At 38.7% G+C, this 13,203-nt stretch overlaps 1 protein-coding gene across 1 annotated transcript; it reads left to right on the top strand.

The window, feature by feature from the left end:
* Window positions 1-459: 459 nt before the first annotated feature.
* LOC124975499 (solute carrier family 22 member 25-like) lies at window positions 460-12,080 on the top strand. The gene is made up of 6 exons (XM_047538187.1): window positions 460-861; window positions 1,512-1,615; window positions 5,087-5,241; window positions 5,340-5,508; window positions 8,536-8,659; window positions 11,961-12,080. The coding sequence occupies exons 1-6, from the start codon at window positions 460-462 to the stop codon at window positions 12,078-12,080; spliced, it is 1,074 nt and encodes a 357-aa protein (XP_047394143.1).
* The last annotated feature ends 1,123 nt before the right edge of the window (window positions 12,081-13,203 follow it).

The following is a 13,203-nucleotide window of genomic DNA, read 5'->3' as shown; positions in this document are numbered from 1 at the left end:
TCAAACATTTTTTCTCACCTTCTCTCATAGAAAATCAAAGACTTCAATGAGTATTGCAAACAACATATTCTGTAAAAATTGGCAAGACACTTAGCAGAGATACTCTGATTTATTTATACAGTATTTAGAGATCAGTGTCCAAAGTTGACTGCAGTTCCTTGCCCACAAGAAGAATTTTCACAAAGTAGATCATTAACAAATTTAATTGCAGAAAGCAGTTCACCAAATATCTCCCTCAGTGATTTAAAGGAAAGAGTAACCTACCTAACTTCATGATGACTAGGGGATACTAGCTGCATGGACTTGCCAAAGACATGAAGAGGGGACCATTAAGGAGAAAGTGAGGTCAGGATCAACAGCCTTTGCTGTGTCACAGGGAAAGACAATAGAACACTTTTTCTTTGAATTTATCTAGGTACAACCACTTTGCCTTCAGTCAGGAAGAGTCATTCAGCCACCATGGCTTTTCAGGACCTCCTAGATCAAGTTGGTGGTATGGGGAGGTTCCAGATAATTCAGATGGCTTTTCTTCTTCTCTGCAATGCCATGGTATTCCCTCATGTTATATTGGAGAACTTCACTGCTGTCATCCTTGGTCATCGCTGCTGGGTCCACATACTCGACAATGACACAGTCTCTGACAATTCCACTGGGACTCTCAGCCAGGACACCCTCCTGAGGATCTCCATCCCACTAGACTCAAACCTGAGGCCAGAGAAGTGCCGGCGCTTCATCCACCCACAATGGCAGCTCCTTCATCAGAATGGGACCTTCTCAAACATGAGTGAACCAGACACGGAGCCCTGCATGGATGGCTGGGTATATGATCGAAGCTCCTTCATCTCCACCACCGTGACTGAGGTAATAGGCTTCATTTTCCTCTCATGAGTGCTTGACCTGGGTGTGTAGAAACAATGAAAATAATGAACATGCTTTGAGCTGCTGATCGCCATATGAGTGCTGGTTTTTCCTTTTTTTTTTTTTTTTTCAGAACCTGTTGATTCTTTATGCAATATGGGACACATCCTTAGTGTAATGATAAATAAAAAATATGAACCAAGTGTCTTGGTGCTTTTATTCTTGTGAATATCACAGATAAAGCAAGTAAATCACGTGTCTTGTTAAAAATGTTAGACTAAGTCAGTAATACCCTGCTTTGATTGCCAATTAGATATATATGGTGAGGTGATCAAAAACTGAGTAACCAGACTGGACTCCTAGAGCAATCCCATGAGAAGGTATGCACTGATGTTCAGGGTTCAGTACATTCTTCAAGGTCCTTGAATTGTGGCCAAATTTGAGAACTTCTCATCATAGGGTTGAAAGTGATCATTAATGTAACCCACAGGTGGAAGGCAGTTTTCCTAGATAAATTTTTTTAACTGAGGTCTGGATGGTATAATTCAACTATATTTGAAGAGTGAAACTGTAGAAGAGGACAGGGGCCTGATCTCTTGAAAACTGCAGGTGGTGTGAAGGTGTTTTGTTATGCTGGTTTCCTTGTCTTCCAGTGGGACCTGGTGTGTGAATCTCAGTCACTGAATTCAGTGGCTAAATTCTTCTTCATGGCTGGAATATTGATGGGAGACATTATATGTGGCCATTTGGCAGACAGGTGAGTGTCTCTGGTTCCCAACTCTCTCTTCCCATGGGTACTCTTATTGACTGATGAATCATTTGTGCATATGAAAAAAACTAGTGTCCTAGAGGTACCTTTTCTCCAGGGATGTACAAACACAAATGCTAAATTTCCTTCAGTATGATGAGTGCTACTTTTAAATATTTGAGTCCTGAGTGCAGATGTGGAGGTGTTTTACTACAGGGTTTCTAAAGAAGATGTCACAGCATGGGATTTTAAAGATCACAGAGTTAACAATGGGAACACAGAGGAAGATGTGTCAGCACATTGGATCCAGCTTGTTTGAGAGTGCTGGTAGGGAGAAGAACATTGTCAGTGTTGCCCAGGAGCATCATGCTCAGTCCCTTGGGGACACTGCACCAAATGCTTCTGGTGGCCTGAGTGGCCAATGTAGGATGGGTGGAGTGTCCCATTCCTTCTGCAGAGTCCATACAAAGTCAGTTGTGGTGTGTAGGAACCATGCCAGTCACCTTCACTTTTGCTTTTGCCAAAACAGTGTTTGAGAGATGACTTTTTCAATCATGTAGTATAATGAAGCTATTGACAACTGGTTTCACAATTCGTGGTACGAGAATCTTGATCCTGTGCCTTTGAATATCTGTTTTGAAATGACAGCCATTACCCTTATTCTATTTTTGAAATGACAGACAACCATTGCCCTTATTCTTTATTGCCTATTACTTACTTTTCAAGGCTATAATGTAGTCTTTTGTAGCTTTAACTGCCTTGTACTAATCACTGCTATGTAGAATTTCTTTTCTTAAAGAATTAGAAAAAAAATCATTGAATATGAAGAATATTCTTGGTGTTTCAATAGTCACTTTTATGATATCTTTATCATATCTGAGATTATAGACATCTTATATTTTTAATCTCACATAGAAATTTGACTTAGGTCAGTTGCTATGCATGTACAATAAATAAAGTTGAAATCTTCAAAATATAATGTTCTCAACAGTGGCCCATTATTGCATGAAAGCAAGCACTTGTGTGACTAGAGCCATTTCTTATGTATTCCACACATTCTTTGTCTATATTTTTGCCTAACTTTTTTTATCCTTGCCTTTTGTCTACAACTATTGGTAAAACAAATCTTCAATTTACTTGTATACTGACTTTATGAGCTGCCTTCATGATAAATTCACAAATGAAGAACCATTTCATAAAGAATAAATTCATGAATAAAGAATAATAGGACCTTCAAGTTTGAGGAGCTAATAAATAATACAAAATAAAAGTAAATTGAAAAAAGTCACTAGCATGCAAGGTACTTCCAGCACACCAAGTAGTTCTCCCACATATGAGCTATAGGAGTCTCAAAAGGAGAAAAGAGAGAGAGAGTAATGAGCAGAGAGAGTATTTGAAAAAGTTTTACAATATGCAAATATCAGTGGTTCTAAAAGTTTCATTTTAGATCGCTAAAATTTTTATTACATGATTGTATCTTCTGCAAATAAGTATAATTTAACTTATTGATTTTGCATCTTTTGCCTTTGACTCTTTTCTCCACAGCAGCTAGGATCTTCAGAACAATACTCAATGACACTTGTGAGAGCTGACATGCTGGTTAAATTGATGATCTTTAGTGAATGTATCATGCATTTGCCTGCTGAATGTGACATTAACTGTATACAGGTCTAGTAGGTTCCCTTAAGTTTCAGGAAGTCTCCTTTTATCTCTAGTTGTTGAGTGCCTTTCTAATGAAAGACTTTGGATTTGATATCCAATCTTCTTTGGAGAATAGTGTGTCTTAATCCATTCTGTACGTCTAGCAAAATACCTGAGACTGGGTAATTTATATATAATTGAATTGTGTTTCTCACAGGTCTGGAGACTGGAAAATCCAAGGTCAATGCACCAGTTCATTGGGTCACTGGTAGGGTCTTCCTCTCTGCTGTTTTGATGGCTCCTTTTTGTTGTACCTTCTCATGGCCGAGAAGGCAAGAAGGTGTTCTCATATTGTGAAAGGGGCAATATCTCATTCAAATGGGAAAAAATTATCATAGGAATGATTTCTGATGAAGTTGAGGCATTAGAATTCCTAGAAAATCACTCAAATAAGTGTGTCACATATGGAAAAAACAGAAAATGGAAAAGGAGATAAAGAAAGGTAGTAAAACAAAATGTGGTGAGGCTATCAATAATAAATAGGAATTATACAACAGGAAACAAACAGAAATCTGCAAGTGAAAACTACAATAAATGGCAAAGAATCAATGTATGAATTTGAATAAAGAACAGTAGGAATTATCAGTCTGAGTTTCCAGAAAAAAATACTAAATTATAATTAACAGTAGACTGAAGAAAGTGAATGAAATGCAAGGTCTTTCAGAGCACCATTCAGTGCACTCACATATGCACTATGGGAGTCTCAGAAGGAGAACAAAGAGAAAAGAGGACTGAGAAATTATATGACAAAAATCTCACAAAATACAAATCCAATTGTGTCAATAAAATCTAATTGGTGAACTCAAAGACCTTCACTATGACACATAATAAAAATTTTTATCTCAGAGTAAAAAAGAGAATCTCCAATGAAACAATAAAGGAGTGATTTTTCACATACAATGGATCCTCAAAAGAATGTAAGATAATTTTCCTTCAAAAAATATGGAAGCATCCCAGCCTCCTCCTCTCACTAAGGGTCATTCTACTGTGTAATCTATGCATCTGCAATTCCATGTTTTACAAAAGAAGACAGATGGGCTTATGCATCTTAATTTACATTTATCTGTGCTGCCTCTTTCTCTCCTTTCATGGACTTACCATTAATTTGGGGGATCCAAGCACATTACTCTTTGTATTGCTACCTCACATTTCTAATTTCTACATACTGCTTCATTCTGGGGATCCATAACAGTGTTTGTGAGCCTTCTATGGGTAATGAACAACCAGATTATGGCCGATTGCATCATTCCAAACCTAAGGAAAAGGTCAACCTTATATGACTTTTTCCTATCAGAAAATACATGTTATATTTTTACATATCTGTTTGTTGCCCAAGGCCAACAAACCAAACTCAGCAGAGAGGGACTCTTGCCCAATCCATCAGCAACTTGGATGTACCACATCACAGATGTTTGTATTATGTCATGTTAGCCATAATTTGTGCAGTTCTTGAGTCCAAAGGGCTGATTCAAATACTTTATACACAACATTGACTCTTCATAATGCTATGTGTATGATTTAGTGCAAGAGATATTTATGATGTGTTAATATCTCTAACACTGCAGCATGACTTATATAGCTTGAATTGGTGTCAAACTACTGGTAACCAATTTAAGAATTCTTGGTCACACACTACCTATTTAAAAAGAGGAAGATTTTCTTTTGAGAATATCTGCTGCTGATCATTTGTGGATTTATTTATAGGTGTGAGGTGCTTTCTCTGTCCCAAGTTTTACCAGTTGTTATTGTTCCAAAATCCTATCTTTCCCTTTTCCATAGGTTTGGGAGGAGGTTACTTATGATGTGGAGTCTATTCCAGCTGGCCGTCACGGAAACCTGTGCTGTTTTGGCTCCCACCTTCCTGGTTTACTGCTCACTACGCCTCCTGGCTGGCATGTCCACCTCAACTATCCTGACAAATACTGTTCTTCTCAGTAAGTTGGCACTGACTCTTGGACATTAACTAAATTTGTCTTTGACCTTCATATTCTACCTTTGCATGAAGTAAACACTCAGTGATATTTTCTTTCAGTTGTAGAATGGACAACCCCAAAATACCAAGCTACAGTAACAACAGTGGCATTATTGTCTGCTAGTATTGGACAGATCATATTGGGAAGCCTAGCTTATGGTATTCGAAACTGGCATACTCTCCAACTGGTTGTGTCTATACCCATTTTCTTCTTATTTATTTCCTCAAGGTATGAACCAAATTTCCTCTTTCCCTTATGGGTTCATGGAATGGGAATGTGGGTGACATCAGGACATAAACATTCATTTTGTCTTAGTTCTACACCTGAGCATGTGCTCTCAGAACAGTTTTCTATGTGTGATTTTGAAGCAGGGCAAGTAGGACTGTCAGGTGAAATTGAGGAGACTGAATAATCTTTCTTTCTTTCGTTAGGAGCTAGGAGAGCTTACTGGAGGAATATATTCTTAGAGTATGTAGTGTGGACAGAACAAATGCTTCTACCCTGGTATCTGAGGGAGTCTGGGCTAATAAGCCATCTTGAGTTTTTGCCTTTGATGCGCTTTTTGTTGGAGTGGCTTATGCTAAGCAGGATGACAGACAGATATTTGAGCCTTGCCAATAATCCTTATTGCATATGGGTCAAAATCTCATTCCTGAGTTTTACATTAGACACATGAGACATAAGTAATATGTTTGGGATCTTAAATAGGAACTTCCCTTGATTTGGTTACTCTAGTCGAACCTGGGTCTCTGTGCATGTTTCATGGAATGGTTGGGAAATCTTTGAAAAATTAGATCTTGCTGTTCATATTTCAGGGAAGTTGGCACTTTTCATAATGTAAGATGGGGTAATTAAAGAGAGGTCCTTAGGTTCACATGCTCTTTGCTAGAGGAGGAGGGTGGGGTCTCCTGAGGAAGGGTCCCCAATTGTTCCTGCCTAATTCCTCCATGACACACATTGCCCTGAAATTCCTAGAGGAGTGATAAGGGCAGAAGTTTAGTCTTTTGAATATTCTTCTTGTGGATTTGGATGTTGTCCCGCCTAACTTGGGACCTTGACTCTTTTCTATACTTAGCCCTGAAAATGGATGCCCAAGTGGCCAAGAGTTTATTCAGTGGCAGGGATGGGCACAAATTTATGTGAAGCCATCATCTGAGGATAGTGTATACATGGAAAGAAACAAAACAGAAAGGCAGAATAAAACACAAGGGCTAACACACAGGGGAAATAAGCAGGAGGGAACCAGGTGTGGGAGGATCCATGAAATTATGGACTACCCCAGAGAGGCAAAATCAGCAAAAGCACTTGTGGTTAAGTTGACAACTTGGATCATCACTTTGGCTATTGCATGACAGGGCTTGGTGTCAGTCTGGAGTATAAGGAAGAATGGGAAGGTTCCTGTTGGGCACAGTGTGAGTATGAGAAACTTCATCCTTGAGGGATGAAGCAAGAATGTGCACAGATAACAAGGGGAAGCCACAGCAATGTTACTACCCAAAATAAATGGTCTCTAAATCCCTGTGCATTCACACTGATCCAGCAATCTGGATCAGCATCTCTGGGTTGTTTGTGACACAGTGGTTTTAGATCCGCTCACAACTGTAGGATAGAGTGGCTTCTCTTATGGTTGGAGCCAATCCTGGTTTGAGTCTGGACATATGGACCCAAGAGTGCATCTGCCAAGTGTGGCCTTCAGTTGGTGAGGAGAACCAGCCTGTTGGTGGTTTTGCACTGTTGTCTCGCCTCCATCTGTGGTAAGTCTTAGAGTGAATTACAGTATATCAGTTAGGGTTCTATGACCAGAAGCCAGATAGTAGCATAAAGGTTGTCTGCTAACGCGAGAGCTGGAGAAACCAGGAAATGCTCAGCCCAAGAATCCGGAACCCCAGAACAAGAGGGGCCAATCACTTAGCCCCAGGTCAGAACTGAAGGTCTGGAACTCCCTGGAGACTCACTGGTAAGAGTCCACTTTGGAAAGAGAAGGAGCTGGATTCTTATAGCTTTGGGCGATGGCAACAGCCATCAAAACACCCATTCAAGAAAAATTGAGCTTGTATCTGCAGCTGCTATCTTGATCTTCCAAATTTTGGTTCATATTTCAAATAAGATAACTAGTAAAAACTTGTGAAAATTATATCTCAAGTGTTGCAAGATATATTCTTGTACCAAAAGGTATTCTGTTTATGTGAAATTTCTATTTAACCTAGTGTTATACTTACTATATTAGACAAAAAGTAAGATATATCATTATATTCATGTTACAGATAAAAAAAATCACTTTTAAGACTTTGTTTTACAAATCAAATTAACTATAAGTACTCTGATTTAATTTTCAAAGACAAGTGACCACAAAGCAGAATAGGAATAAATTATATCCTGAATATTCAGGAATTTCCAGTTTGTTCTTGCTTGGAAATTTTAATTGGCAGTGTGCAAATAGAATTTTCTCAAAGCATTTTCCATTACAGCAGAAGCAATTGTAAATTAGCTTCCACCATGCCGTATATTTGTGTGCATGGCTTTGCAAAGAAATTCCCTACAGAGATTTGGGTGCTTTCATTCTTGGAGGTGATAATGGATGAGAGAAAGAAGAAATTTCCCTCCATAACTACTTTTGTAGGTTTGAAGTGCCATTTTTCATTAGACCATTACTGTTAAAAATAGTAGTTGGGTTCATTCTGACAAAATCCTACATGCATTCCTCCAGAGCTCTTTAATGAAGGAACAGCACTGTTTCTCTAGTTGGAGTATGAATGCAGACGAGAAACCTTACATAGTTGATCCAGGGCTCTCCTTTCTTTCATCTTTATGAAGACTTAAGACAGGCTTGGATGTTTATCCTCCCAAGAGGCTAGTTCAGAAAGGAGGCCTATTTGGTGAGAAATGACTCGGAGAGATGATTACAGATTAATACAGTGAGATGAGTTCAAGAAGACCAGACAGTGTACCCTCTGGTGAACTTATTCATGATGTCATTCACCCCAGTGAATGCTCAGTGCCCCAGTGCTCTGAGCTCCATAGTCAATGTGTATCCAACCAAGAGGTGAGCTGATAGGGCTCATGTCTGCCTTCCCAGCTGTGCAGGTGCACTGCATGCAGGCATCATTTCCTGTATGCCCCACTGTGGTACCAGGCAACATGACAGCATGTTATTTTGCTTAGCTGAGCAAGTGCTGGGTATTCGATGGAAGGAGAAAGAAGGCAATGTGGAAAATAACATGTGAGAGTTGATTACACTTCCATCATTTTGATCAGGTGGGTGTCAGAGTCAGCTCGGTGGCTGATTATCAACAACAAACCTGAGGAGGGCTTACAGAAACTTAGAAAAGCTGCGCAGGTGAGTGGAATGCAGACTTCTGCAGACGTCCTAACCATGGAGGTGAGCAGGATGGGAGGTGCTTATGAGACAGGGAAGACATAGCCTGACATATTATCAATTAGTTTCCAAAGAGGTAATATGCTGTCACTGAAAAGCCTGGACAGAGACATTTTATTCAGAGGAGACAAACAGCCTGATTTGTTCTTCTGTTTGCTCCTCAAATTCAATGCATATATTTCACTTCCCAGGACTTTATTTTTATATTTGATTACTATATAAATTAACAGATAACACTGTATGTTTTAATCTTTAAAATGTGATGTTTTGAAGTACATATACAGGGTTTAACTCTAGCTAATTAATAGATGCATTACCTAACATATTTTCCCATAGAGAGCATATAGCATATACTTTACATTTTTAAAAGTCTACAATATATTGTCTTTGATCCTACAAGAGTTCTGAGAACTTTGACCAACATCTTATCCCTTTCTTCCTCCCCACCATGAGCAACCACAGTCTCTGGACACCATCATTATAGTTTCTTCTCCTATAAAATCATGTTTCATAGGTGCACTTATAAGTGTGATGATGTGGCATTCATCTTCCTGTTTCTGGATCATTTCACCTCAAATAAAGTCCTCCAGGGTCATCCTGTTGTCAGAAGCAAGCAACAGGGTTTCATACTTTCCCATGAATGAGTAGTATTTCACCACATGTAGTCAGATCCTCCTCTATATGCTCTGGAGTTCCAACAGCTTTTGATGGTCATTAGCATTTTCTATTTATAAACTACAAGCAGGGTAGCTTAATTTCTTTCATCTGATGTATGTCTTTTCTTTCTCTCTCCTGATAACTCTGAATACTTCTAGTTCTATGAGGAATAGTAGTGGTGGAGTGGCATACCTGTCTTATTCTATACATTACCAAGAAAGTTGTGTGCTGCACTGACACCCATAAGTGCAATGGTAGCTGTGGATTTATCACATATGACTTTTATTGTGTTGAGGAATGAACCTTGCATTCCTAATTGATTGACAGTTTTTCTGATAACACAATGTTTCAAATCATGCACAGCTTTTCAATGTCAATTGTACATCACTGACATAATTTGAGAAATAAAAAGAGTTTTTTGGTGTCCTCTGTCTATGATCACATTCATAAACATCTTCCCAAATCTCAGGTGATTTGTTTTATTCCTCTACTGGCTCTTGAATGTAGCTCTAAGTTTTTAGATGTATTCTGCCTTGGGTCTGTGCCTTTTGCCCTCCTTCCCTTATCTTTCTTTCTTCCTTTATTAGCATGCTCCATGACTCCCTGTTACAATTCTTTGACAGATTGGGGATAGAAACTTTAAAAGCTCCTGTCTTCAGAAAGATCACCCACACTGACCAGGTCAGTGGGTTTGATAAAACTAAAATTCCTGAGCAGCAAGCAAAGTGAATCCCAAGGTTGGAAACCTAACCTCGATGTAGGGATGGATGCTGTGAATGCATCTTGAATGTTGTAGTGTGTGAAATGTGTCTTTGAGGTTAGGGTAGAACTATCCATGCTTAAATATTCAGGGATATGTTTCTTTGCAGTTCAGTCAAGTCCAAATGGCTTCAGAAGGGCAAGGTCAGTGGTGCCCTGGTGAAATATTTAACTCCAACATTTGAAGATTTTGAAGAATGCTAGAATCCAGAATCGTGCAATCATTAATTTCTGTGGCTTGTTAAACTCCACAAAAGTCTATTTACACTTAAAATTATGACCTCAACAGGCTCATAAATCATTGAAAAAGTTAATAAAGAGCTCTTAAAAACATGAATGAAGTAACTATAGGTCTCCTATGTAGGCAAGACTGGAGAACTGAGACTGTTTCAGGCTTTTCCCCAAAGCATGGCATGATGATTGGCATAGAATGGAAGTTATAGAGAAAGATGCATTTGTAAAACATGAAGAACGAAGAAATACCCATTTGAATATATGGTAATTCCTCCCCAAGTAAGAGTGACCAGGAAGAACACACTAGGAGAGGTCCCAATGGTAGCTATCATCACTCACCTAAATATCTCTGGAAGCACCACTCATTTCTCTTAGAGCATCAAAACAGAGTTTTTACTAGCAAATTAAGCCATCATACCCTAATGTTTCACTGTGATATTCGAAGGGCTTGAAGGCCACACTTAGGCGTGGTAGCCCTCATCTGACATGCAATTTAAGGACTTCTTGGAGGCAATTCTTTTCTAGTAATAACACTGTAAAAATGACCAGTGATCATGAGTGTATGTGTGGGATGCAGAGAGCATCACCAGGAATGCCTCTCTAACACAAGCATAAAACCTGTATTCTGCTGCTGAATCTAGGGCTACAAGCTGTAAGGTCATTCCTGATGGTGTAGGATTCCCCAGGCAAGGGAGTAGCTCCAATTTTCAGAATTCCCTTCATCATGGAAGCTTTCTAGTGACAGTTGTAGTATTGTTGCATTTGTAGAGGAGGCATGACAATGGAGTTAAAATTTCTGAATAACTGATAAATTAATAAGTAGAAGCATTCTGGTAGAAGTAGTTTGATATGCATGTTTATAACCTACTAAGTGGCCTAGAAATTTTTTGAAAGAAATGAACTATTGTGTTGTTTGTTTTCCTACTTCTCTTCAACCTGATTCTTTATTTCTTATTCTTCTTTCAGTGACAAGGAAATTGAGCTATAGCAATATCAGTCACCTTGCCCAGGGTATACCACTATTAAGTGGAAAGGCCAATATAGCATTTCAGTAAAAACCAAGTCTGAGTTTAAATCAAATTAAAGCAAGATCCCCCTGATTCCAAACTCAAGTTAATTCCAGGCTCCTCTTTCATGGAGACACAATATGCAAGGTATTCTACAAAGTAGGATGACTAAAATAAAATAAATAAAAAGGATGACAAAAAAATAAAAGAAAAATGAAAAAAATAAATTGATAGAAAATGATTCTTCTTCCTGAGACAGAAAATTCATTTTCCTAACATTAGTAACTAGTAGAGAACTGACTGACTCTTCTATAACCCTATGATATGAATGGGACTTGGATTGGAATCTCACTACCTCATCATCTGGTTCCCTTTCTCATATAAATCTCAAACATACACACTCTTTTCAATGATCTACATTCCTCTCCAGTTCCTGCTTAATATGTCTTCATTGCACAATTTCCCTGAATTTCTTGTTATAGGAGAGGTTCACATACCACACCACTTCTATGCCTGCCATTGCTTCAATGTTTGTATTTTTCACTAAATATGATAGTTTTTGAACTTAAGCTCTGTGTGTGCTCAGTGCTTCCACAATACGTATCTGTTTCTGACAACTGAACAAGTTGTTTCTGTTATTTTCAAAGACTGTAAGATCCACCATGAAGGAGGAGCTGAAGGCAGCACAGATAAAACCTTCTCTGTGTGACTTGTTCCACACACCCAACCTGTGTAAACGGATCTGTCTCCTGTGCTTGATCAGGTAGGCTTCACACCATGCACTAGAAAGTAGTGGAGAATGAGTGTATTTCTTATTTCATTGTGTACAATATGTGGAGAGCACAGCTTTGGAGACAAAAGGTGAGGAGAATATAAAGAGCATTGTTATGGCTGGGGTATGGGTTATGAACAGACTGACACAGAACCATTGCACAGTGAGGAGTTCTGTTCATCATATCACACGGCGAGGTTCACACTGGAGACTGGTGCTGCAAACTTCTGTCCTGTACAACTTTTGTCTCTTATTTTCTTCATTGTTTGCTTTCCTTTTAAAGGTGGTAAAATTTGAAAGAGTGAATTGCATAAATATATGCAACTCAAGGAGTGTTTACATATGTAAAGATATATCCATCGCTCACACCAAGAACAGAAAATATTCAAAAATCCTAAAGACCCATCTTGTTTTTCCACAATATGCCTCACATCTCCCCAGGCTAAATATCACTGATGGTCTCCAGCATCATAAATTTGTTTTAGTATAATTATAAAATAATCTCCTGCAAGCAAATATTCCAAATAAGAGATATGCCTGTACATTTTAACACCAGCAAATAACTCATCCAGACTTATCTGCTGTTACCTTTAAGGGCTAACCCTCATGATGTGTCTTTCCTGTTTGTTTACTACAGATTTGCAACAATGGTGCCCACTTTTGGTCTTTTACTACACCTGCAGCACCTGGGAACCAATGTTTTCCTGGTTCAGATTCTCATTGGTGCAGTCAACATCCAAACAATTATTGTCTATTAGGACACTGAATCACATGGGCCGTCGAATAAGCCTATCCTTTTTCGCATCCATGGTGGGAATCATTTTTATGACGATTATACTTGTGCCTGAAGGTGAGGAAATAGCACATGGTAAAAAAGGAAATATCTTCCCCACTTTCCTGAGGATTTTTCAGGTTGTGGCTACAGGATTTCAATCAATTGGGTTCAAAGAATTCCCTGAAACCTGTTGGGCTTTTAGGACATTTTGCCATTGAATTGGTAGGAAATCAGCCAAAGGTCAGTAAAGTTGACAGAGATATGTGATTGTCCTCATATTGTTCAACAAGTTCCTTGAAACTGATGCCTCTGAGGTTTGAGTTTCTTTTGATCAGCATACGTC

Source organism: Sciurus carolinensis, unplaced genomic scaffold, assembly GCF_902686445.1.
Source record: "Sciurus carolinensis unplaced genomic scaffold, mSciCar1.2, whole genome shotgun sequence".
NCBI lineage: Eukaryota > Metazoa > Chordata > Mammalia > Rodentia > Sciuridae > Sciurus > Sciurus carolinensis.
Note: the sequence above shows the minus strand (reverse complement) of the source record. Positions and strands in the feature narration are given on the sequence as shown.

What these genes read in the sequence shown, in the direction of transcription:
- LOC124975499 (XM_047538187.1), top strand. Translation starts at nt 460, where the DNA reads ATGGCTTTTCAGGACCTCCTAGATCAAGTTGGTGGTATGGGGAGGTTC. An exon ending in TCTCCACCACCGTGACTGAG is followed by an intron (nt 862 to 1,511) that starts GTAATAGGCTTC and finishes CTTGTCTTCCAG; the next exon opens with TGGGACCTGGTGTGTGAATC. An exon ending in TGTGGCCATTTGGCAGACAG is followed by an intron (nt 1,616 to 5,086) that starts GTGAGTGTCTCT and finishes CCTTTTCCATAG; the next exon opens with GTTTGGGAGGAGGTTACTTA.